This window comes from Lepus europaeus, chromosome 1, assembly GCF_033115175.1.
Source record: "Lepus europaeus isolate LE1 chromosome 1, mLepTim1.pri, whole genome shotgun sequence".
NCBI lineage: Eukaryota > Metazoa > Chordata > Mammalia > Lagomorpha > Leporidae > Lepus > Lepus europaeus.
Window position 1 is genome coordinate 180,178,029 of NC_084827.1, and position 26,799 is coordinate 180,204,827.

Below are 26,799 nucleotides of genomic sequence, written 5' to 3' on the forward strand. Positions count from 1 at the left end.
ACGACCCAGGAGAGCCCAGAGCGCTCAGAGAACTGACGCCAGCAAGGGAGCGGGGCCGTCGGGCTGCACGGTGGGGGCAGGAAGAACAGCAGCTCGTAGCGGAGGGCGTGTGAGGGGGATCTGAGCACGGGCCACGGCGGGGATCCGGCTGGGGTGGGGGAGGGGCTGGCAATTGATTGGCAGTGGCAGGTGATGGACAGCAAGCAGGGGTGCAGCTGCTGGGGTTCCTGAAATGTGGGGGGCCGGGATCCAGACTTGCCCAGGGCCCTGGCTGAGCTGGGCTGGGAGGGGCAGGAGCCCCAGGAGAGGGCGGGCCGCCAGGACCGCTCAGCTGGGAAGAGTGTGGTCCGGGGAGGCCTCTGAGCTGGGGCCTGGCTGACCTCAGGCAGGCAGAGGTGGCAGGAGGGAGTCGGCCGAGTCGGCAGGACACAGCTGCCTGCACCCATGGCCCCGCCTGCTCCTCGCGGGGAGCTCCCCGGAGACCTGCGGCGTTTCCAGCTTTTGTTCAGAGCCCTTCCCAGCCTCGGGAGGACCACAGGGTAACCAGCAGGCTGGCGTTGGACGTCCCCAGCCCAGCTCTGTCTCTGCTGGCCCCGGGCCTCGGAGATGCTTAGCGCTGTGGTTTGCAGACGGTGTGTCCCCTCCCGAGCTCGCGCTGACGTTTCTCGGCCAGGATGGTGGCGCTGGAGGTGGGGCTCTGAGGGGCGGCTGGGCTGCTTCCTGCGGTGCAGGCTGTCCTAGGCCAAGCCCGTCCTTGGGTTTGCGTGTCTTGCACGCACCTTGCTCCTCCGTTTTCCACCATTTGATGCGGCAGCACCGGGCAGCTGCCCCCGGACCTGTGGCCAGAGCGGACGTCTGTTCTTCCTGAACCGGCAGCGCCCAGCGTTCTACTGGAGCCACAGGAAAGGGACTGAGAGGCGGGCTGATCCGCAAGAGCGGGGGCACTGCCGGGCTGGGCGCGGGCCGGGGCCCCCGAGGAGGCCGTTTCTGCTGAGGAAGTGCCCCCCCCCCCGCTCCCTGATCTCTGGGGGAAGGGTGGCACCGGCCAGGCTCTTTCTGGGCTCTCTTGTCTACCAAGGGGCCCAGCAGCCTCAGCCTTCGTCCCGGGCGCCCAGGATGGGGCTGCTGCTCCCTGGCCAGGTGTGGGACGTGGCCCGTGGAGCTGTCCACAGTGTCCACACGCTGGCCACCACCAGGCCGACTTGACCAGCTGCGGCCAACAAACACCTGCCTTTGGAACAGGATCCCGCGTCAGCCTGGCCAGGTTCAGTGCAGCACGTGCAGGCCTGTCTGTGCCCCTATGCACCCACTCGCCCTGTGGACGCGGTCCGGTCACAGGGCGCAGAAGCCCCATCAGGAGACAAACGCCCTGGCAGCGCAGGGGCCTGAGGACCCAGCAGCGGTTGTGGACGGCAGGTGCCTCAGTGATAGCCGGAGGGCCCGACAGGGCTGCCTGAGCACCGGGACCGCACCCACCGCCCCACGTCTGTGACGCAAGGGGGCCCAGCGCTGGCCCGCTGGCTCCGGTGCTTCCCGCTCCCTGCCTCCCCGGCTCTGCGATGGGCTCTTGGGCTCATCTGTGTATTCAGTCCCCAGGGGCCCTATCAGCAGTTTATCTTCTTCACCCCCAGCACAATGCGTGTGTTCCGGCACGGGGCTCTACTCCGATGCCCGTGTCTAATCCCATTCACTGCTCAAAGGTCCCAGCACAGGGCTAAGTTCCCACTCTCGCAAGACCTGGCAGTGAGGTTTAAATGGGAACCCAGGAAGCCTGGGCACCACACAAGCCATGTGCAAGCCACAGCACACGGAGACGGGGAGGGAGGACGGTACCTGCTGGTGCTGCTCGGGGGGCCCAGGGATGCACTGTTGGGATGAACCCGTGCTCACGCAGGGGCTCAATACACGGAGCTGCAGTGCCGTGCAGGGCAGTGACCACCAGGAGCCCAGGGTCACAGCCGGCGAGCGGCGGCCCCTGCTGGCAGAAGAGGCCCACAGGGGCCTGGGGGGTCTCACCTAACGGCAGGATCCCGTACAGCGTGATGAGCTGTCTCACGTCCATGGGGGACGGCATGGGTTCTATGGACACGTGGCGGAGGGTGGTCCCCAGGTAGCTGTACTCGCCTGGGGAGAAAAGACGGGAGAAATGAGTGGGTGACAGGCTGGTACCTGCAGAATGACACAGGACACCAACGCACCTTTCAGGGAGAATCAGAACACGGAGTGTCACACAGAGAACACGTGAGGAGTGTCACAGAGAACACGTCAGCAGTGTCACAGAGAACATGTGAGGAGTGTCACAGAGAACACGTGAGGAGTGTCACAGAGAACACGTCAGGGGTGTCACAGAGAACACGTCAGGGGTGTCACAGAGAACACGTCAGGAGTGTCACAGAGAACACGTCAGGAGTGTCACAGAGAACAGGTGAGAAGTGTCAGAGAGAACACGTGAGGAGTGTCACAGAGAACAGGTGAGAAGTGTCAGAGAGAACACGTGAGGAGTGTCACAGAGAACACGTGAGGAGTCGCACTGAGAACACGTGAGGAGTGTCACAGAGAACACGTGAGGAGTCGCACTGAGAACACGTGAGGAGTGTCACAGAGAACACGTGAGGAGTGTCACAGAGAACACGTCAGGAGTGTCTCAGAGAGAACACGTGAGGAGTGTCAGAGAGAACACGTGAGGGGTGTCACAGAGAACACGTGAGGGGTGTCACAGAGAACACGTGAGGAGTGTCACAGAGAACATGTGAGGAGTGTCACAGAGAACACGTGAGGAGTGTCACAGAGAACACGTCAGGGGTGTCACAGAGAACACGTGAGGAGTGTCACAGAGAACACGTGAGGAGTGTCACAGAGAACACGTGAGGGGTGTCACAGAGAACACGTGAGGAGTGTCACAGAGAACACGTCAGGAGTGTCACACAGAGAACACGTCAGGAGTGTCACACAGAGAACACGTCAGGAGTGTCACAGAGAACACGTGAGGAGTGTCACAGAGAACACGTCAGGAGTGTCACACAGAGAACACGTGAGGAGTGTCACAGAGAACATGTGAGGAGTGTCACACAGAGAACACGTCAGGGGTGTCAGAGAGAACACGTGAGGAGTGTCACACAGAGAGCACGTCAGGGGTGTCACAGAGAACACGTCAGGAGTCGCACTGAGAACACGTCAGGGGTGTCACAGAGAACACGTGAGGGATGTCACAGAGAACATGTGAGGAGTGTCACAGAGAACACGTCAGGAGTGTCACAGAGAACATGTCAGGAGTGTCACACAGAGAGCACGTCAGGGGTGTCAGAGAGAACACATCAGGAGTGTCACACAGAGAACACGTCAGGGGTGTCACAGAGAACACGTCAGGAGTGTCACAGAGAACACGTCAGGAGTGTCACACAGAGAACACGTCAGGGGTGTCACAGAGAACACGTCAGGAGTCGCACTGAGAACACGTCAGGGGTGTCACAGAGAACACGTGAGGGGTGTCACAGAGAACACGTGAGGAGTGTCACAGAGAACACGTCAGGAGTGTCTCACAGAGAACATGTCAGGGGTGTCAGAGAGAACACGTCAGGAGTGTCACACAGAGAGCACGTCAGGGGTGTCACAGAGAACACGTCAGGAGTCGCACTGAGAACACGTCAGGGGTGTCACAGAGAACACGTGAGGGATGTCACAGAGAACATGTGAGGAGTGTCACAGAGAACACGTCAGGAGTGTCACAGAGAACATGTCAGGAGTGTCACACAGAGAGCACGTCAGGGGTGTCAGAGAGAACACATCAGGAGTGTCACACAGAGAACACGTCAGGGGTGTCACAGAGAACACGTCAGGAGTGTCACAGAGAACACGTCAGGAGTGTCACACAGAGAACACGTCAGGGGTGTCACAGAGAACACGTCAGGAGTCGCACTGAGAACACGTCAGGGGTGTCACAGAGAACACGTGAGGGGTGTCACAGAGAACACGTGAGGAGTGTCACAGAGAACACGTCAGGAGTGTCTCACAGAGAACATGTCAGGGGTGTCAGAGAGAACACGTCAGGAGTGTCACACAGAGAGCACGTCAGGGGTGTCACAGAGAACACGTCAGGAGTGTCACAGAGAACACATGAGGGGTGTCACAGAGAACACGTCAGGAGTCTCACAGAGAACAAGTCAGGGGTGTCACAGAGAACACGTGAGGGGTGTCACAGAGAACACGTCAGGGGTGTCACAGAGAACACGTCAGGGGTGTCACATAGAGAATACGTGAGGAGTGTCACAGAGAACACGTGAGGGGTGTCACAGAGAACACGTCAGGAGTGTCACAGAGAACACGTCAGGGGTGTCACAGAGAACACGTCAGGGGTGTCACATAGAGAATACGTGAGGAGTGTCACAGAGAACACGTCAGGGGTGTCACACAGAGAACACGTCAGGAGTGTCACAGAGAACACGTCAGGGGTGTCATAGAGAACACATCAGGAGTGTCACACAGAGAACACGTCAGGGGTGTCACAGAGAACACGTCAGGGGTGTCACAGAGAACACGTGAGGGGTGTCACACAGAGAACATGTCAGGAGTGTCACAGAGAACACGTCAGGAGTGTCACGGAGAACACGTCAGGGGTATCACAGAGAACACGTCAGGAGTGTCAGAGAGAACACGTCAGGAGTCGCACTGAGAACCCATCGCAGAGAGAGAGTGAAGGTAAGGCACGCAAGGCGAGAAGCCCCGGGCGCACCGGCCAGTGTAGACCGGGAGTTGCGCTGGCTGTGATGCCGGCCTCCGGAACGTTTCAGTCCTGGGTTGTGGGCGAGGAGGAAGGCCTGCCCTGAGGGCCGCACCAAGAAGGCGGCCAGGGCTCAGCTTTCATGATGCGAGAGATTACCCAGGGCACTGGAAAGGCTCATGGAAAAGGGAATTAAAAGAGGATTTTAATTTGGTGCAAAATTGTTTGAAATCCACACATAGATTTTTCACAATAAGCCTTTTTCATGAAGTCTTCAAAGATCCCTTGGGTGCATGAATTTTCAAAGTATTTTTACACCGAAATAATTTTTTTAAGGATTTGTTTATTTGAAAGGCAGAGTTAGAGAGAGAAGGACAGAAAATCTCCCAACCACCCATTGACTCTCCAAATGGCTGCACCAGACCGGGCTGGGCCAGGGGCAGCCAGGAGCCAGGAGCTTCATCTGGGTCTCCCATGTGGGTGGCAGGCCCCAGGCGCTTGGGTCGCCATCTGCTTCTTTTCCAAGCACATACACAGGGAGCTGCACTGAAGAGGGTCAGCCGGGACTGGCACTGGTGCTCCCCGGGATGCCAGCGTCACAGGCAGCTGCTTAACTCGCTGTGCCACGACACCGGCCCCAAAACAAACTTTTAATTCCATTTCCTCGAACATGCTGGAGTCCTCTCCTATACTCACTTACTGTTTGCACAGACTCTAAAAACAGACGACGTAAGGGCGATGTGGAATTTGTACTGGAGAGGAATAAACCTGAATCGAAGAGGCGGCCATTTGAAAGGAAGGCTATGAGTCTAATTTAGGACAAATAGAAACTTCTCCTCTGGAAGGTGAGGTCCCTTTACATTTTTGTCATTTTTAAAGGATTACCCAAGGAATCATGCAGAAATAAATCTTTACGGGCTTAATTAGAAGATATGAAAAGGTCTTAACTGTAACTCGCCATCAATCGCAAGTGTTATTTTCTAACTAACGTGGATAAGGTCACCAGGAAGATTAGCTTGGCTGTCTCCATTCGCCGGGAGCACGGGTCTGCGATGCCCGTGTGCGTCTCCCTTGATTTGTATCTGAATCTGGAATAAAAGGGGTTGACGAATCCCAGTGTCCTGGTTTTTGCTCCTTGGCGCTTCCTCTTTACAACGGGTTCTGGCCTTGCGGCGCGTTCCGTGACCTGTACGTCGTGACGACTGTGGCTCGCGCGTGGATGTGTGTACAAGGCACTGACGATATCCAAGCCCGTCAGGCGTTTTCTAACGCTACGCACATTAAGGTTCAAACGCACAGGACTGGGGAGGGCAGCCTCTCCCGGTGACAGCAGAGAGTCCCCGGCAAGGACAATGGCGTCGGCTGGGGGAATGAGCTCTAACGAAAGCGTCCATTACGGCTCCAGCTGCCCGCGCTTCTTAATGAGCAGGTAATAAATTCAGAAGTGGTTAATTTAGCCTCCACTAGACAGAGAGGCTGCCGCAGCCATTAATTCCAGCGCTTATTGCTAGTAAACATGACACCAGAGGTGGCATGAAAGTGACCCCAATTTTCCTGCCTATGTAAACCCATATTAACATCCTGATGCACCATATTTTCTGGATCCTAACTGATTTCCTTTAAACAAATGATGTGAAGTTGAACTGGTGGGTGTCGGTTCCAATCAAGTGATGTGCACGGCCAGCCAGGGTGTTTGCCAAGCTCTGAGGCCGGCTCTGCCAGTGGATTACTGCCCAGCACAAAGGCCACGCCCCCTTCCTGTCCTCGAACCCCTGTTCAGAGCTCAGGAGGTCGGGATTCCTGCAGAGACCCCGCACAGAGCGGCCAGGAGGGAGGGGAGCAGCAGGTGGAGAGGTGTCCTAGACAGAGGCAGGACAGGGCCAGGGAAGCAGGACAAGGCAGGGCAGGAGGGACCTGTGCTGTGTCGGGCTGTGTCCCCGGCGCTTCTGTGCCGAAGCGTGCACTCCCGGGGGCTCGGAATGCGCCCTTACTCAGAAATAGGGTCGCTGTGGATGCCGGCGTTTGGGCTGAGACCCTCAGGGTGGGCCCCGAATCCAGGGGGAGTGTCCCCTGAACAGGGGACAGGCACGTGTGAAGGGAGAGCACCCTGGGCAGGCGGAGGCGGAGATGGGGCCCTGTGTCTGCACCCCAGCCAATGCCAGGGGCCAGCAGCCACCTGCCCTCGCGGCTCAGCCAATGCCTCAGCTCTGCACTTCAGACCTCCAGGACCCGAGACGGTCAATTTCTGTCACCCAAGCCGCCCAGCAGGGGCGCACGTTACGGTCGCCCTGACACACGGACATGGAAGGAGTGATGTACCGGAAGAGAAGAACGTCAGTGCGCAGTTAGGAAGGAAGGAGAAGAGAAACAAACAAAATTCGAGAACAGAAATGGAATTGGCCTTTCCATTTCCACAGAGAACCTACTCCAAGGCAGGCGGGGGCAGGACACGGACTGTTCTCACTGGTGGCCGGGCCTCCTAGGGCATGGCCAGGACACCAGTCATCCCCTCCCCGGCACCCACCCCGCCCCACGACGGCCAGCACTGCAAGGGGCTTTATCCCCTTAGGGCAGGGCGACGATGCGAGGCCAGCGAGCCAGGCTGACTGACGGCTGCTAGAGTCTCCTGGAGGTGCTGAAAGATGACAGCTCTGGTTGGTGTGGGAGGCCCGGCTTCCAGCAGGAGCTAGAATCGGCCTCGGCACCCGGCAGAGACCCCTGCGGCTTCACCTCTTGTTGCAGGAGCCCTGCCAAGATGGTGCATGTGTCCCTGCGCCTCGGGCAGCGCTCACGGGCATGGGTGCTAATCACAGCTTCTGGGGTTGGATGCTGAGTCTGCCAGCCACCAGGACAGGCGACCAATGCCAAGGGCAATGTGAGAAACACCAGGCCAGCATGGGTGTCAGCACCGGCAGGCAGGCAGAAATGACTGTAGCTTCAGGGTGGTTCATTCCAGACTCACACGGGTCCAGGGAAGCCAGCGATGGATAAACCAAACACCTGCCCAGACACCAAAGCTCTCTTCCAGCTGGCTGGTCCCTCCCCCACTGCGAGGATTACAGCACAGCCTTTTCCATGGCCCCAACCCACTGAGGTGACCAGGTCGGACGAAGGAAGCAAGAGAGTCTACAGTTAGAGTCCACCTGGACCGGCCACCCGAGGTCGCCTAGGCTTCGCCCGAGAACTCGAGTCTTGCGCAGACGCTGTGCCCTCTATCGAGACGTCTGGGTGAGCGCTGTTATGTTCGGGCGACTCAGGACGACACTGCAGGTCTGCACCAAGTGTGATCTCACGAGCCCACCGCAGGGCCTGCAACAGCATCAGTGAGAACGGGGAAAGTGACGCTGTGGCCCGTCAGGCGGGAAGCAGCAGGCACCGTGGGCAGGGTCGGGGGGACGCACACATAGGACCCCCTTCACGTGGGGTCCCTGGGCGATGCTGAGCCGGTCTGCGGTCCCTGGGAGAGACACAGCAGGCAGCCTGGGAGCTGGCGAGTGCGCTGTGGCTTGAAACTGCAGGCTGAGTATTTTCAAAAAATACCCTTGAGGGAGGGCGTTTGGTGCAGCGGCGAAGACCCCATGACCACATCAGAGTGCCGGGGTTCAGTTTCCAGGCCGGCACCTGATCCAAATCCCGGGAGGCAGCAGTGCTGGGCCAAGTACCAGGCTCCGCCATCCACGTGGCAGGGCTGGATTGAGTTCCTGGTTCCCGAGTCTGTATGAGGGTACTGGGAAGAGTTCACGGAGAAATGGAATTAAAGATAAATGATTGGGGCCGGCACTGTGGCACCCTGGGAGAGCCATGGCCTGTGACATCGGCATCCCACATGGGCATCAGCTCCAGTCTCAGCTGTTGTACTTCTGCTCCCTGCTAATGAGCCTGGGAAGGCAGCCGAGGGTGGCCCAAATACTTGGGCCCCTGCACCCACGTGGGAGACTGGATGGGGTTCCTGTCTCCTGGCTTCAGCGTGGCCCGGCCCTGGGCCATTGCTGCCATTTGGGGAGATTTCAGCAGACAGAAGATTCATTCATTCATTCTCTCTCTCTGTGTGTGTCTCTCCCTTTCTCTCTGCCTTTCAAATCAATCAATCAATAAATATTTTTTTAAAAGGTTAAGTTATTTTGGTGCAAAAGTTTTTGAAATCCATGTATTAGTTTTTTCAGCTCATTTTCCTGAAGTTTTCAGATTCCCCCTCGTGCTGCAGCCACAGCACAGGGCCCTGCATGGCTCATGCTCCCTCCCTTGCAGGCCCTGGTTAGGCTCAGTTTGCATTTTTATTTTTTGCTTTGTTTTTAGGATTTGCTTGTTTATTTGAAAGGCAGAATGGTTGGAGAGAGAAGAAGACAGACACAGAGAGAGAGACAGAGGGAGGGGGGAGGGAGGGAGGGAGGGAGAGAGAGAGAGAATCTTCCATCCACTGGTTCACTCTCCAAATGGCTACAATAGCTGGGACTAGACCACGTGGAAACCAGGCGCCAGGAACCCTATTCAGGTCTCCCCACATGAGTGGTTGGGGCTCAGCCACCTGGGCCCTCTTCCGTGGCTTCCCAGGCACATCAGCAGGGAGCTGGATCAGAAGCTGAGCAGCTGGACTTGAACCCATGCTCTGATATGGGATGCTGGTGTTGCAAGTGGCGGCCTAACCTGCTGTGCCACAACACTGGACCCAGAGGCTCGGTTCATAGTGTAGTAGACACTGAATGTTCTCCGTCCGCTCTCCGTCAAGGCTCCCCACCATTCTGGTTGCCTGTAGCTCATTCCTAGAACATTCTTCAGGAATGTTCTTGGGGAAGGCATTCCAAGTCTATAAGTTTGTGTCCTGAATACTTAAATCTGGCTGGGCACAAAATCCTTGGATCTTTTTTACTCTGTTTTCTTGAGCATCTAAAATGATTGCTCCATTTACTTTTTTCTTTTTAAAGATTTATTTATTTGAAAGGCAGAGTTTGGCCAGCGCCGTGGCTCACTTGGCTAATCCTCCCCCTGCAGTGCCGGTACTCTGGATTCTATCCCGGTTGCCCCTCTTCCAGTCCAGCTCTCTGCTGTGGCCCGGGAAGGCAGTGGAGGATGGCCCAGGTGCTTGGGCCCTGCACCCGCAAGGGAGACCAGGAGGAAGCACCTGGCTCCTGGCTTCGGATCGGCACAGCACTGGCTGTAGCGGCCATATGGGGGGGTGAACCAATGGAAGGAAGACCTTTCTCTCTGTTTCTCACACTATCTAACTCTGCTTGTCAAAAAAAAAAAAAAAAAAAAAAAGGCAGAGTTACAGAGAGACAGAGGCAGAGAGAGAGAGAGAGAGAGAGAGAGAGAGATCAGTCTTCCATTCGCTAGTTCACTCCCTCAAATGGCTGCAATGGCTGGAGCTGAGCCGATATGAAGCCAGGAGCTGGAAGCTTCTTCCAGGTCTCACTCGCAGATTCAGGGGCTGAAGCACCTGGGCCATCCTCCACTGCTTTCCCAGGCCACAGCAGAGAGCTGGACTGGAAGTGGAGCAGCCAGGACTCGAGCTGGCATCCACATGGGATGCTGCCATTGCACCCGACAGCTTTACCTGCTACGTCACAGCGCCGGCCCCTCCATTTACTTCTGCCATAAAGCACTCCTGTTGAAAAGCCTGAGAATATTCTAGTTTTCTCCCCTGTGCAGGTTGTGTGCTCTGTTTTTGCAGTGATGCCCCAGAGAACTTTTATTAGCAGAACACCTTGGTGCTGTCAGTCTGAGCTGCATCCCTGGGCACACAGTGCAGCCTCCCACCAGGCTCTGTGTAAGTGTCTCTGTGAAGACAGGTGCATGAACAGCAGCTCTCAGCATTCGTTCTGTTCCTCTGCTTGGCTTTCTTCTTCTGCAGGAGACTTGCGTTATCCGTGTGTTGGGTCTTCTTTGTCTTACAGCCATTATAATTCATTTTTTCTTAAGCATTTTCCCTTTATCTATAATACTTAGTTTTGTTACCTCACTTCCGGGTTTTCACAGATTCCATTTGTTCCTGCTGTATATTAGTCTGTTTGGAAGCAGAAAGTTCCGGTACAGATTTGCTTATGGGAATGTCTCCTCGGATGTTGACTTTCCCTTAGTCTTTTTTTCTCACGTTAATGTTATGTGGGCTTTGACCTTGAATTTTCCACTGCTGAAATTCATGTGAGCTGATCTCCCCACAGGTTTAGGGGCGGCCATGGGTCAGGACAGCTGACACTTTTGTACGCACTACAGCTACGGCGACTTTTTCAGGTTTCCCAGCTCTGCTTCCTATCCTCGGTTGTTTCTGGGCCTTTTTCCTGTTTTGTTTTAATTTCCCCCATCCTGTTGACCTTTGAGTCCAGGTTTCTTCTTACCACGGGGCCCTGTCTGGGAAGGAACCACACACTCACTTCCAAGAGAACCACGCACTCACTTCCAAGAGTCTGACAGCTGCAGCTCCCCCACGCTCCCCCATTCCTCCCCAGGGAACTCACGTATGAAAGGTGGGCATGGCCCCTCCTGTCTGGGTCAGCTCTGTCCCGCCATGGCCATGGCCCTTTCCAGTGAGCGCAGGCCGTGCTGGGGTCTCGTGTTCTGAGGCCCCTCAGTGCCAATTCTTTATTAACTTCTTTCCTTTCTGGACTTTTGGCCTATGAACTTACGTTTTTGCTACCTAGTTGCTCTGTTTGTTTTTTATATGGGGACTTGAGAACACCCATTGCTGCTGTTGAAGCTAAAGATCTGATTGGGGAAGAATAAGTCAAGTACGGACAAGGTTAAAGCATGCCAGCCCTTGGGGAAATTAGAATTTTTTTTTTTTTTAAGAAATTGGTCATTTTCTCAGGGGCTGATGCTACCCACTACTACCTTGGGTACTGCAGAGGTTAGAAACTGGAAGATCACTAGAAAAGTCCAGAATGGTTAAATTCACAAGGAGTTGCTGGCGCCGCGGCTCAATAGGCTAATCCTCTGCCTTGCGGCGCCGGCACACCGGGTTCTAGTCCCGGTCGGGGCACCGATCCTGTCCCGGTTGCCCCTCTTCCAGGCCAGCTCTCTGCTGTGGCCAGGGAGTGCAGTGGAGGATGGCTCAAGTGCTTGGGTCCTGCACCCCATGGGAGACCAGGAGAAGCACCTGGCTCCTGCCATCGGATCAGCACGGTGCGCTGGCCACAGCGCGCCTACCGTGGCGGCCATTGGAGGGTGAACCAACGGCAAAAAGGAAGACCTTTCTCTCTGTCTCTCTCTCACTGTCCACTCTGCCTGTCAAAAAAAAAATTCATAAGGAGTTGAGAAATCAGTCCACAAATATTTACTGAGAATTTGCAATGCCAGCACCGTACAAAGCACCAAGAACTGTACAAAGCAGTAGGATCTTTAGCTACAAGACTGAAACCACAAATAAGGGACCGTTCTGTTAGAAGTTGTCATTTTTCATTGTTAACATAACTAACAGAACACAATCAAGGGAATACAGGAGGAAACCGTCTAGGACTTGAACAAGAAACACATGAAGTAAGCAGGAACTCAATACACACGCCAATTTATCGTCTGGTCAAATTGCTACACTCGTTGGAAATGAGTCTCCGGGAGGAAACAAGGCTGCCTTTCACAGGAATTAAATAAACACTTGGTCAAAGGAAAATGCTGGCCTTCTCGCTCGCTCAGGCCGAAACGGGGTCCACGCAAACAGACGTAGTAAGGGTGGGGCGGATCACAGCACAGTTAACCAGAGAGCAGCCACGTGTCCACACCGATGCCGCAACATTTTGACAAGATTCCACATTTCTGCACAGGGAACAGAACCTGCTAGATGAAGAAGGACCCATCACAGTGATCACTGACGCAGGCAAAAACCACCGTGGAGGCCAAGACACCAGCGTGCACAGCATCTCCACAGCCTCAAAGGACGGCCCCACTCACTAAGTACAAAGGGAAAGACGAGACTTTGAGGTGGAGAAACCCGGCAAACAGCACCTCCTCCTGTGGTCAGCCCCAGCACTGCCCGTGGGGGACGAGGGAGCACCACAGAGCCCCAGCTGGAAGCCCGGCCCTCTGCAGTTTCCTGCTGGACATGCAGAACCCGAATCAACTCACGAGGAGACCATCAACACAGTCAGTCACGAGACAGCCTCGAACACATCTCAGAGTCTTCAAAGATGTCAGTGTCCTGGAGGAGTAGAACAGTCTAGGGCAGTGTTCCAGAATGAAGGGAATTAAAGAAGACTGAAGACATCTGACAGCCCCCTGGAGGACTCCGGACTGGACTGTGGGTTGAGGACAAACACTATCCGGACTACAGGGCAAACTTAGCCACACGTCCCTGGGGGCTCAGCATCTGGGCTGATGCTGTTTCCTGAGGGTGACGATCCTTTGTGCTTACGTAAAAGAGAAGGTCCCTGTTTACCAGACATACACTCTTCATGAAAGCAAAGAGAGTAACTCCACTAGGGTGCAAGAATTTCAAACTTCCAATATGTTCTGGGCTCATCGTATTGTTTTATAAAAATCAGGATAAAAACATCAATTGAGGAATTGGCTACAAGTACCCTCTCCCCTCCCCTCTTCCCTTTCTCTGTGCTGGAGGCCTATTTTGAAAAGAATTTCTCCTGGAAGGATGTGTGTCCAGCCATGAGCACATGAACAATTCATTTTCTGAGGTCAGAGTATGTCAGAATGAGCCGAGGAACCTTGTTAGCAGGTTAAAAAGAATCTGCTTCTACCATGTTAGGGGAGAGGAGCTGGGCCAGTCTTATCAAGAGAACCTGTTAGTCTACAGTGTTCTCTTAGGTTATTCAAATTGGTTCAATCTGGCAAATATTTAGCAGAAGCCACCGTGGGCTAGGTTCTGGTTTGGCTAAAAACACAAACGAAGTATATTCCCAAGCCCTGGGGTCTCACAGGCCCAGGGGAGCCACGTGACCCGGTAGCATCGAGCCGGGTGTACCTTACCAACGTAATCAGAGAGGTTGACTTTCTGAGCTGGGATCAGCAGTCCTTCTTCCACCAGCTCCTTGTACAGAGACTCGATGGTCCTAGGGAGAGAGCAGTGCGTCTGAGACATGAACACACAAGACATCAGGACCACAGACGCCAAGAACTTAAACCACACCGACTGCAAAGCATGTTTGTGCATATGCACGTCGACGGACTTTGGAAGGGTTCCTACAACTTGGGGCTATGTTAGGTTTCTAGAAACAACACCCTCACTCATGCACATGTATACTGGAAGTCTCCCAGCCACAGAAGTTACATCTCCGAGTGTCTGAGACCAGCTGTCACTCCTGCAAACTGCCCTCCCATCACTCCTCATAATGGCACAAACATAAATGAGAAGGTACCCAACAATAGTGATGCAGCGAGCCCGGAACTGCATATGCCGTGAGCGTCTGTAAGCTGTAGTAGATCATTAATTCTTTGTGATACATGTTTCCTTTTAACACGATACTATAACAGTTTAATAGAAATACCTGCAGAGAACAAAGCTTATGCCAGAGGCCATTCTTACACGGAACACAGAATGTCTAAAGCTGTGAGTGTGATGATTTTTTTAGGAGGGCGCTATATTTTTCTGCAGTGTCTATAGATGTCTGAACCACTTCGCTAAGAAGGCCATGGTCATGGAGCCAGCCACTGGTAATTTATATTAACTGAGGAGAAATGGACGTGGTATCCCACTGGACGGATGAGGCTCCCGCAGTTTTCAGTGGGATTTGCTCAGGGAACTCAGCACGGTGATGGCAAAACACCACTCAGTAGGGTCCCTTATGGTGTCGGGTCTTTCCCTTCCTTTATTCTTCTGTTTTATCCAGGTCTTTCCTTAGGCTGATAATTGTAAACATAAGTGTTTTCAAATAGATCCTCTGTTCTGTGATCTGAGTTAGTGTGAATAGAAGAGACCCAAGAGTATCAGACTCAAGCCAAATACTATTAGGATAAATTTTAACCTAATGATCGCCATCTTCGGTAGACTGGAACTGCGTTCCATCAAATATATTTAAAAGATTATGCCTCCTGCTGAAAATTAAGAATGGCTTAATTGCAATGGAATTTAGGAGAACAGAATCTGACCTATCAAGGAAGTATCAACTACTTCATCTGATATTTATTTAACATAAACATAACACATAGGTGAAAAACACCAACACAAAACTGAAGAAAAGTCTACATTCACCAAAACAGAATATATTAAGACACTGCTGGGGCCGGTGTGGTGCAGTAGGTTCAGCCTCTGCCTGAGGCACAGGCATCCCACACGGGCGCCGGCTGCTCCACTTCAGATCCAGCTCCCTGCTATGGCCTGGGAAAGCACTGGAAGATGGCCCCAGTGTTTGGGCCCCTGCACCCGTGTGGGAGACCTGGAAGCAGCTCCTGGCTCCTGGCTTTGGATTGGCCCAGCTCCGGCCACTGCGGCTATCTGGGGAGAGAGCTGGGGCTGGAAGACCTTTCTCCCTGTCTCCAGCTCTGCAGTCACAATCAGAAATCGCATTTGGACTTTTCCAGTGAAATCGACTTTTGCTATGGGATAATACATTTTCAACTTTAAAACTACCTGATCCTTACTGAAAACGCTGTTTGTTTGTTTGTTTGTTTGTTTTTTGGACAGGCAGAGTGGACAGTAGAGGGAGACAGAGAGAAAGGTCTTCCTTTGCTGTTGGTTCACCCTCCAATGGCCGCCGCGGCCAGCGCGCTGTGCCCGTCGCACCACGCTGATCTGAAGCCAGGAGCCAGGTGCTTCTCCTGGTCTCCCATGGGGTGCAGGGCCCAAGCACTTGGGCCATCCTCCACTGCACTCCCTGGCCACAGCAGAGAGCTGGCCTGGAAGAGGGGCAACCGGGACAGAATCCGGCACCCCGACCGGGACTAGAACCCGGTGTGCCGGCGCTGCAGGCGGAGGATTAGCCTAGTGAGCCATGGTGCCGGCCTAAATGCTGGTTTTAATGGTGACGTCAGTCTGATGAGGGAAACAGGAGTGGTCTTACCGTATCGTGGCCTAGCGACACAGGGATTAAAATGCCCAGGTTCCACACTGGGGGCCCGGGGCCCTCTCGCCTCTCGCTCCTGCCTCCTGCTTCCTGCCGGGCAGACCCGGGACACGGTGGTGGCCTCAGCACCCGGGTCGTTGCACCCGCGTGGAGGACCCCGATGGAGCTCCTGGCCCCCGACTCTGGCCTGGCCCAGCCTTGGCTATCAAATACTCGGGGAGTGAGCCGGGGGATGGGGGCTCCTCCTGCCTCTGCAGCTCCAACAAGAGACCCCTGCGGCGTGGTGCGTGCGTGGGCCAGGCCTCCTCCAGGGCTGTGGCTGGCTGGACGCACCACAGTGGGGCAGGTGCTCTCACACACACACACGGGTCTCCCCGGGACCAGGCACCCCAATCTCAAAACGCGGCCCAGGCCCGCTGCGCAGGCAGCCAGCCAGCACCCGGATGCTGGGCTGCTCCCCAACAACCGAGCCCTGCCGCGGGGAACCGCGAGGACCGCTCTCCGCACCCCCGCACCGCTCTTCCACGGGCCGGCCAGGGCACCCCGCACACGCGCCTGCACTCGGGCCCTGGTCTCCCAGGCGCTGTGTCTCCTCTTGGGAGGAGCAGCACGTGACCCGAACACGTGGCCCAGGGTGGGAAGCACGTGACCCAGGGTGGGGAGCACGTGACTCAGTGAGCCACCCAGGCGGACAGGTGGACCAGGCCCAGGGGAGAAAACGCAGGTGCTCCACCGGCCTCTGTCAGGATTCAGCGAACTCCTCCACAGTCCCGAGGACCCACGCACTGTTTTCCATGTCGGGGCCGTACGTACGGACAGCTCACATGGAGGCCGGGGGAAGTGTGGGTGCGGGGCCCGGCTGTGCCCAGGGTGGGGGAGGCGCGAGTGCGGGGCGCCCTGGCTTCCCAGACTCCGGCCGTGCGGGGCCGCAGACGGGCTCAGGCCACGCAGGGCCGCACTGGGGTCTCCCCGCCACCCCACCGCTCACCTGTCGGCCGTCAGGTCTTTCTCCATCTTCTCCCGCTTCCCCCGTCTGCCTCTCTTCTCTTTCTTTTTCTGAAAGTGGAAATGACCAGGAGTTCAGTAAAGCCACGCAGCCAGCGGGCCCGGGCCGTGGGCTAGGCGGGCTGCGCTGCGGGGTGGCCCGGGCCGTGGGGGCTGCACTGGGCGCACAGCTGAGGCTGCAGGCCAGGGCCCGACCTAGGCAGGCCCTCATCTGGGCTCTGCTCCTGGGCTGCCCCCCAAAGGTGCCAGGCCCGAGCCGTGGGCTAGGCAGGCTGCGCTTTCCCTAGTTTTAGATCCTAAGTTGTATTTTTCTTCTAAAAGTTTTATGGTTTTACCTTACATTAGGATCTCTGGACACAATTTGAACTAGGTTTTGTATAAAATGGGACACTGGGGCCAAGGGTCATATTGTTTGGCTAATAGATGCTCAACTGCCCCTGCACCACGTATTCAAAGGGTATCTTTTCCACCTTGAATTGCTTTTGCACTTTCATCTAAAAGTCTCCTGGGCATATTTGTGTGGGCCTGTTTCTGTGGCTCTCTGTGCAACTATCTCTCTACCAGTCACACACAGTCTGTATCATGACAAGCCTTGACTTTGCGTAAGTTGATCCATCTCATTTTACTCCTCTTTTTCCAAATTCCGTTAAAATTTCTAGTTCCATTGCCTTTACACATGAATTTTAGAATAATCTTTTCTATGTGCACACATTATATTTCTGGGAGTTTGATAAGAACTGCATTAAACCTTTATATAAATGTGGAATTGAAATTTTTACTATGTTGAATCTTTCAGTCCATGAACATGGTATGCCTTTCTATTCAGCACCTCTCTGATTTCTTCCATAGGTATTATGCAGTTCTAGCATATGAGACCTGTATATGTCTTACTAGATTCATAACTCAATATTTTATTTTCTTGAGTGATTTAAAATTATATTGTATTTTAATTTTGGTGTCCCTGTGTTCATTGCTGGCATACAGAAATATAATGGATCTTTGCATGTTTATCTTGTATGCTGGGATCTTGCTGCACTTATTATTTCTAGGCATTTATTTGTAGATTCCTTAGGATTTTCTATAAAGACAATATTCCATCTGCACATAAGTCTTTTTCATTTAATGGTAGAGTTTTGAATTTATAGAAATGTTGCAAAAATAGTACAGAGATGTCCCACATATTTTTCACATTGTTTTTCCTAGTAACATCTTACCTTGCTATGAGCCAACACATTTTTTAAAAAAGATTTATTTATTTATTTGAAAGTCAGAGTTACACAGAAAGAGGAGAGGCAGAGAGAGATAGGGAGGGAGAGAGAGAGAGAGAGAGAGAGAGAGAGAGAGAGGTCTTCCATCCGCTGGTTCACTCCCCAATCATCTGCAACAGCCAGAGCCGTGTCGATCCAAAGCCAGGAATCAGGAGCTTCCTCTGGGTCTTCCTACACAGGTGTAGGGTCCCAAGGACTTGGGCCATCTTCTACTGCTTTCCCAGGCCATAGCAGAGAGCTGGATCAGAAATGGAGCAACTGGGCCGGCGCCATGGCTCACTAGGCTAATCCTCCGCCTTGCGGCGCCGGCACACCGGGTTCTAGTCCCGGTCGGGGCACCGATCCTGTCCCGGTTGCCCCTCTTCCAGGCCAGCTCTCTGCTGTGGCCAGGGAGTGCAGTGGAGGATGGCCCAAGTGCTTGGGCCCTGCACCCCATGGGAGACCAGGAGAAGCACCTGGCTCCTGCCATCGGATCGGCGCGGTGCGCTGGCCGCAGCGCGCCTACCGCGGCGGCCATTGGAGAGTGAACCAACGGCAAAGGAAGACCTTTCTCTCTGTCTCTCTCTCTCACTGTCCACTCTGCCTGTCAAAAATAAAAAAAAAAAAAAAAAAAAAAAGAAATGGAGCAACTGGGACTAGAACCAGCACCCATATTGGATGCCAGTGCTTCAGGCCAGGGTGTCAACCTGATGTGCCACAGCGCTGGCCCTTACCAACACATATTTTAAATAAAAGTTCAGCTTACTAGGTTTCCACTAGTTCTTTCCAATGTCCTTTTGTGCTCTGCCCCTGCCCAGGGACCCTACATGAGGTTTAGTTGTCCTGCTCCCCAGTCTCCCCAGGTCTGTGGCTGTGTTTATACTTTTCTTATTTGGGGGGACCTTGACAGTTGTGAGGAGTGCTGATTGTGTGTCTTGTAGAGTCACTAAATAATGTTTTTCTAATGTGTCTTGCATGATTTGTCTTGGATTATGGTTGTTTGGGGAGGGCGAGCAGAGGGTGAACCGCCACCTTCATAATGTGACATCAGGGGTGCCTGCTACCCATAAAGTCATCACAGATGAGGTCAACCCAGTCACTAGGGTGAGGTAGCCTTTGTCAGGCTTCTCTAAAGATGGTCTGATCTCTTCCACACTGCACCCTTTGGAAGCGAGTCACGAAGCACAGTTTGCACTTGGGGGAGTTAAGCTGCACCTCGTTGGCGGAAAGACTGTACTCTCAGTATTTGGAATTCTTCTGCATGAGTGACTTGTCTTGTTCACTTGTTCACTCAATCATGTGCTCATCAGAATACTCACAGCTCTTTATTTGATACTTCGGATTATAATTCAGTGTCTCATCATCTGCTTTCTTGCTCCAGGAGTTCCAGTCTTGCTCTGTGGGAAGTCTTTGGGCCTTGGTGTGCGTTCAGCGTGTCCTCACTGTTAAGAACATGCTCTAGGCTCTGGGGCACCTGCTAGCTCTAGAGTCAGCCCTGGTTCCTTTTATTGCAGGATGGGACTGGAAGCCAAGGTCTAGGGGTTGGATGTGCTCATTCCACTGGGCTGTCATTGCTCGAAGGCCCTATCAGTAGACCAAGTTAAAAAAAATAAAAAATAGAATTTTTTTTATATATTACTTCTGTGCAAAAAATTTGCCAAGTTCAATGATTAATTCTAATAGCTTGTTAAGTTCTTTTGGATTGTTTACATAGATAATCATTTCATCTCTGAATAGGGACAGTTTTCTATTTTCCTTTTAATCATACATTTTTGTTTGTTTTTCTTGACTCATTGCACTCATTAAGCATTCCACTACAGCGCTGAATAGATATGGTAAGAATGAATATCCTTGTTTTAGTCTCCAGACCAGGGGAGAGTGTTTAATGTTTTACCGTTCAGCATGGCGTGGCCTGCAGGGTCAGATTGAGACGATTCCCCTTATCGCTGGTTTGCTGAGTCTTCCCCTTCCTGGAAAGTGCTGGATTTTATTAAATGCTCATTCTTTGTGTCTAGATGACCATACGGTTCTTCTTTTTTATTTTGTTAATATGGTTAATTATGCTGATTGATTTCCCACTTGGCATTCCTGTTTCCATTTTTATGATTTTTTTTAAAAAACACTCAATGCTATTCATTAAAAATGATTTTTGTATGTAAATTCAAAGGAGATTCCGAATTATCATTTTCATATTTATAATGTCCTTGTCATTTTATCTTATCAGAGTTATGTCAGTCTTATAAAATAAGTTTGGAAGTGCCCACTCTCTTCTGTTTTCTGAGTTTGTATAAGACTATGATCTTTTTTTTCCTGTGAATGTTTTGAAGAATTCATAGATGAAGCTACTGAGGTCTACATTTATTTTTGGGGAAGGTTTTAAATTATGGATTGATTTCTTTAATAAATATAGATTTTATAAATATCTTAGTTTTGTTTACTTATAGTTTCAAGAAATTTGATTTTACATACATTTCAAATTTATTGACATGGGTCATTTATAATAATGTCTGTAGGATATATAGTAATGTCCTATTTTCCAATCTTGATATGCTATTTTGGTTCTTTTTTGTTTCTTAGTCATACTATGCTAGATGCTAATACGTTTTATTAATAGTTTTAAAGAATTGACTTTAGTTTTGTTAATGTTTTATGCTGCATCTAAGTTTTCTAATTCAAAGATACCCACTCTGTTTTTTAAAAAAACTATAATTGTTTCGTTCTCTGTATTTAATTTGCTGCTCACTTCTTAGTTTCTTGAGTGAAAAGCTTAGCTTATTTATTTTCAATCTTCTAATATATGAAGATTAGTGTGTACTTTCTCTCCATTCATGATTTTTACTTTGAAGTTATTTAGAAGTTTGTTGCTCAATTTTCAAGCATTTATAGATGCTTTTCTTGTAATCTGTTTTGCAATCTTAACTGAATTCCACAGTTGTCCAAGACCAGTCATGGTATGATTTCATCATCTGAAGCTGCTGGAACTTGTTCTATGATCCAAAATAGGATCTGTTTTGGTGAATGGGTACAAACACTTGGAGATACTGCACATTCTGTGTGTTTTTTTTTAAAGTTATCTTTATGCGTCATTTAGATCAAATTGTTTATTATACATATCTTTTGTGTTGTACTCATTTTGTTTATTCTATCAGTTACTGAGAGAGACTGGTTAATCTCTAACAATGATTTTTAAAAATATTTATTTATTTATTTGAAAGGCAGAGTTACAGAGAGATAGAGAGATAGAGAGGTTTTCCATTTGCAGGTTCTCTCCCCAGATGGCCACAAAGCCAGGAGCCAGGAGCTTCTTCCAGGTTTCCCATACAGGTGCAGGGGCCCAAGGACTTGGGCCATCTTCCACTGCTTTCCCAGGTCATGGCAGAGAACTGGATCAGAAGTGGAGCAGCTGGGTCTTGAACTGGCACCCATATGGGATGGCGACACTGCAGGTTGTGGTTTTACCTGCTACGTCACAGCACTGGCCCCTCTCATAATGATTTTGAATTTGCCTATCTTTCTCATTAATTTTGCTAGCATTTGCTTTATAAATTTGTAAGCTATATTATTAGATGTAAACAAATTTATGAGTGTTAACTTCTTTAATTGAAAATTTTATGAAATACTAAAAAAAAATTTAAAGCCTACTGTTTCAGGCATGTGTTGAGGTGAGGCAATGATCTTTTGTTTAATGTATTCATGGTACATATTTTTACCATTGTTTAACATTCAGCCTATCCAGTCTCTATGTTTGAAGTGCATTGCTTATACACAGCATGAATGTTGCTTTTTATGTAGTCTGACAGTCATTATCTTTTAATTAGAACAGTCTGCTTATATTTGATATATTTGTGGATTTGGTTGGGTTTAATTCTACCATTTTTAATTTATTTGCTTTTTTATCTCAGTTTTCATTTCCTGTATTCTTTCCAATTATTATTTTCATTTTTTGGCATTTTCTCACTATTACTTTTTATGATACATCTGATATCATTTCAAAACTACATTCAAGGTTAATACTGACAAATAAGAACTGATGTCCTTGTTGGTTGCCTACAACACGTGTCATTAACAAAGCCGAAGCTGATTTGCTTTGTGCCTGAACCACACAACAGCCTTCCGGGCACAGTTACTGCCTGCCCACCTTCTGCTGCTGTTTTAGGTATGTGCTTTCTTCTTCACTTAGCATAAAATCTTCCAGGCCCATTGATTTGATTAGGCACGGTAGGACTTCCGTGTTTTCCTGTGTATACACTGCATTTTCTCTGTCCGGTCCTCCATGGAGGGCATGTAGGTTGCTCCCATGCCTTGGCTCTTGTGAACACAAGAGTGAAGCTATCTCTTTGGGACAACAATTTCAATTCCTTCGGCTGCACAGCCGGAAGTACAGTTGCTACAGCATCTGGTAGTTCTAGTTTTAAATTTGGGGGGGAGTTCCATACTGTTCTCCCATAGCTGCACCAATTTACACTCTCCCCAACAACGTAAAAAGGTTCCTGTCTCCTCCACGTCCTTACTAAAGCGTGTTGATAATCACCATCCCAGCGGACATGAGGGACATACCCCATGACTTTGATCTGCATTTCTCGGGTGCTTAGTGATGCTGAACTTTGTTTCCCATATACCCATTTGCTGCTGGTCCGTCTCTGAGAAAGGTCCACTCAAGTTCTCTGCCTGTGTTTTACTCGGGTGATTTATTTATGTATCGAGTTGTGGTTGCTTATGCATTTTGTATATTAACTCTTATGACTTGCAAATAATTCTTTCCCATTCTGCAGGCTGTCTTTTAATTTTTGATTGTCTGCTTTGCTGTGCACAAGACTTTCTGTTTGATTCAATTACACTTTTCTATTTTTTACTTATGTTGTCTATACTTTTACCATATCCAAGAAATCATTATCAAGGCCAATGTCAAGAAGTTTTTTTCTATTTTTCCCTAGAGTTTTATTTATTTATTAAGTATTTATTTATTTGAAAGGCAGAGTTACAGAGAGAAGGAGGGAGAAATAGAGAGATTTTCCATCTGCTGGTTCACTCCCCAAATGGCCACAATGGCCAGGGCAGGGCCAGGCCAAAGCCAGGAGCCAGGAGCTTCTTCTGGGTCTCCCAGGTGGGTGCAGGGGCCCAAGCCCTTGGGCCGTCCTCCGCTGCTTTCCCAGGTGTAGTAGCAGGGAACTGGATCAGACAAGGAGCAGCTGCGACTCCAACTGGTGCCCGTATGAGATGCTGGCATCACAGTGCATCACAGAGCTGGCGCCTCCTAGGAGTTTTAGAGTTTCAGGTTTTACATTTAAATCTTTTGAGTTGACTTTTGTGAATGGTACATAGTATGGATTCAAGTCCATGCTTTTATATGTAAATATCAGGTATTCTCCAAACGATAGATTGAAGAGACGATCACCTCCCCATTATGCGATCTTGCTACCAAAGAGAAAATCTGATGACTGGAGTCAACCGTGGTCCACTGCTGTCCTCTGTTCTGTGCCGTTTGTCTGTCTGTCTGTCTGTCATTATGCATGTATCACATTCATTTGATTATGCTGTAATATATTGTTAAATTAGGAAGTGTGATGGCTTCCAGCTTTGGTCTTTTTGCTAAAAATTGCTTTGGCTATTTTGGGTCTTCTATGGTTCCTTAAAAATGTTTGGTTATTTTCCCCCTATTTTCTATTTCCTATTAACCTATTTAGGTGTATTTTTTCCTATCCCTATGTCACTGGGATATTGCTAGGGATTGCGCTGAATCAGCAGTTCACTTTGGTTAGTATGAATATTCCAACAATATTACCTCTTCCAATCCAGGAACACAAGGTGTTTGTTTTAATTTCTTCATTAATGTTTTATAGATTTTAGCAGACTATGTTATATTTTCTTGGTTCAGTTTGTTTCTTTTTTTTAATATTGAATTTTATTTGAGAGGGAGAGAGAGAGAGAGAGAGAGAGACCGAATGACTCCACGTACTAGTTCACTCCCCAATGGCCACAACAGCCTGGGCTGGGCAGGCCAAAGCCAGGAGCCAGGAGCTTCCTCTGGGACTCCCACGTGGGTGCAGGGGCCCAAGCACCTAGGCCATCTTCCACAGCTTTCCTTGGTGCATAAGCAGGGAGGTGGGTGGGAAGTGGAACAGCTGGGACTCGAACCAGTGCCCATATGGGATGCCAGAGCTGCAGGTGGTGGCTTTTCCTGCTAAGCCACAGCACTGGGTCCAAGTTTGTTTCTAAATATTTTGTTCTTGGTGCTACTGTGAGACTATTTTCTTACTTCCCTCTTGTATAATTCATTTTTTTTTAAACAGGCAGAGTGGACAGTGAGAGAGACAGAGAGAAAGGTCTTCCTTTGCCATTGGTTCACCCTCCAATAGCGGCCGGCGCACTGCGCTGATCCGAAGGCAGGAGCCAGGTGCTTCTCCTGGTCTCCCATGGGGTGCAGGGCCCAAGCACTTGGGCCATCCTCCACTGCACTCCTGGGCCATAGCAGAGAGCTGGTCTGGAAGAGGAGCAACCGGGACAGAATCCGGTGCCCTGACGGGGACTAGAACCTGGTGTGCTGGTGCCGCAAGGCGGAGGATTAGCCTGTTGAGCCACATTGTTAATATATCTAGGAATCCAACTAATTCTGATATGTAGATTCTTAAATCTGTGTATTAAATCTGAAAGTGTTTTTGTTTTTGTTTTTGTTTTTTTTCACAGGCAGAGTTAGACAGTGAGAGACAGACAGAGAGAAAGGTCTTCCTTTGCTGTTGGTTCACCCCCCAAATGGCTGCCGCGGCCGGCGCACTGTGCTGATCTGAAGCTAGGAGCCAGGTGCTTCTCCCGGTCTCCTATGGGGTGCAGGGCCCAAGCACTTGGGCCATCCTCCACTGCACTCCTGGGCCACAGCAGAGAGCTGGACTGGGAGAGGAGCAACTGGGACAGAATCTGGCGCCCTGACTGGGACTAGAACCTGGGGTACCGGCGCCGCAGGCAGAGGATTAGCCTAGTGAGCCGCGGCACTGGCCAAATCTGAAAGTTTTTAATGTGTGTATTTTTTAGGATTTTTTACATACATGATCTTGTCATCTGCAAGTGGGCATCAGTTGACTTCTTCCTTTTTGATACGAGTTGAGTTTTCTTTTTCCTCCCTAGTTGCTGTAGCGGGACTCCCAGTACCGTTTGGAATGGAAGTGGACAGCGCTGGCCCCTTGTCTTTTTCCCGTCTTAGAGGAAAAGCTTTCAGTGTCTCACCATCCAGTGGGCTGTGGCTGTGGGCGTTTCATTCGTGGCCCCCAGTGCGCTGAGCTGTCCCTGAGCTGTCCTCGCCCTACTTAACTGTGGAGAGGCTTCATGCAGACGTAAAAAGGTGGCTTTGTCATCCTTTCCTGCATCTGTTGAGATGATCCTGTGGTTTCATCCTTCATTCTGCTAATGGGGTGTGTACCACTGATTGATCTGCGTACGTTGAAGCACGCTGGGTCCCAGGGATGAATCCCAGTTGGCCACGGGGAATGATCCTTTTCTGTGCCGTTGAATGTGGCTTGCTAATTTCTTGCTGGGGATTTTTGCATCCATGCTCGTCAGGGATACTGACATGCGGTTTTCCTTGGTTGTGGTTGTCATTGTCTGGGTTTGGTTTTAGGGTCATGCTGACCTCTTCTTCCGTCTTTGGAAACGTTTAACCAAGAGTGTTACTGATTCTCCTTTTCCTGGAGAAGCTCTCTGGTCCTGGGCTTGTCTCTGTTGGAGAGTTTTTCATTACTGATTCAATCTCCTTGTTTACAATTGATTTGCTCTGACTTTCTGTTTCTTTTGACTCAGTCTTGGTAGGTTGTATGTCTCTTTCTTTTTATTTTAATTTTTTAAATTTTAAAATATTTTTATTTTTTGACAGGCAGAGTTAGACAGTGAGAGAGAGAGAGAGAGAGAGAGAGAGAGAAAGGTCTTCCTTTACCGTTGGTTCACCCTCCAATGGCCGCCGCGGTAGCACGCCGCGGCCAGCGCACCACGCTGATCCGATGGCAGGAGCCAGGTGCTTCTCCTGGTCTCCCATGGGGTGCAGGACCCAAGCACTTGGGCCATCCTCCACTGCACTCCCGGGCCACAGCAGAGAGCTGGGCTGGAAGAGGGGCAACCGGGACAGAATCCGGTGCCCTGACGGGGACTAGAACCTGGGGTACGGGCGCCACAGGCAGAGGATTAGCCTAGTGAGCCGTGGCGCCGGCCTGTTTTTTTTTTTTTTTTCTTAAAGATTCTATTTATTTATTTGAGAGGTAGAGTTACAGAGAGAGAGAGAGGGAGAGAGAGAGGTCTTCTATCCGCTGGTTCACTCTCCAGATGGCCGCAACAGCTGAGCTGAGTCGATCCGAAGCCAGGAGCCAGGAACTTCTTCCAGGTCTCCCATGCGGGCACAGGGGCCCAAGCACTTGGGCCATCTTCCACTGCTCTCCTAGGCCATAGCAGGAGCTGGATCGGAAGAGGCATAGCCAGGTTGTGAACTAGTGTCCACGTGGGACTCCGGCACTGCAGGTGGAGGTTTAGCCCACTGTGCCACCATGCGGGCCGGCCAGCTGTGTGTTTCTAAGAATTTATCCGTTTCGTTTTTTGGAAAATAATTGTTCATAATAGTCTCTTACAATTCTTTTTATTTTCATGTCATTAGTTGTAATGTTTCCTCTTCTATTCTTTTTGTATTTATTTGGGCATTTTTCCCATTTAGCATAAAGTTTGTTAATTTTAAAAATTATTTTTTTGCATATTTGGAAGGAAACAGTGTGAAGGGGAAGGAGGGGGGAAGGAAGAGGAACAGGGAGACAAGGGGGCGGGGGAGGGAGGGAGATCACACTTCCGTCTGCTGGTTCTTGCCCCAGTGCCCACGACAGCTGGGAGCTCAGTCTGCCTCCCATGGGACCGGCTAGGACGC

The 26,799-nt window shown here is 50.8% G+C and overlaps 1 protein-coding gene across 1 annotated transcript in view; it reads right to left on the reverse strand.

Annotated features, from left to right (window-relative positions):
• The window catches only part of IQCA1 (IQ motif containing with AAA domain 1), a 156,388-nt gene that overhangs the window by 37,804 nt on the left and 91,785 nt on the right, over positions 1–26,799 (reverse strand). Inside the window, exons 12-14 of the mRNA XM_062202570.1 lie at positions 16,646–16,707; positions 13,625–13,707; positions 2,017–2,124 (exon numbers count right to left, since the gene is read on the reverse strand). Coding sequence (XP_062058554.1) covers positions 2,017–2,124; positions 13,625–13,707; positions 16,646–16,707 — 253 coding nt within the window. The remainder of the gene's footprint in view (positions 1–2,016; positions 2,125–13,624; positions 13,708–16,645; positions 16,708–26,799) is intronic.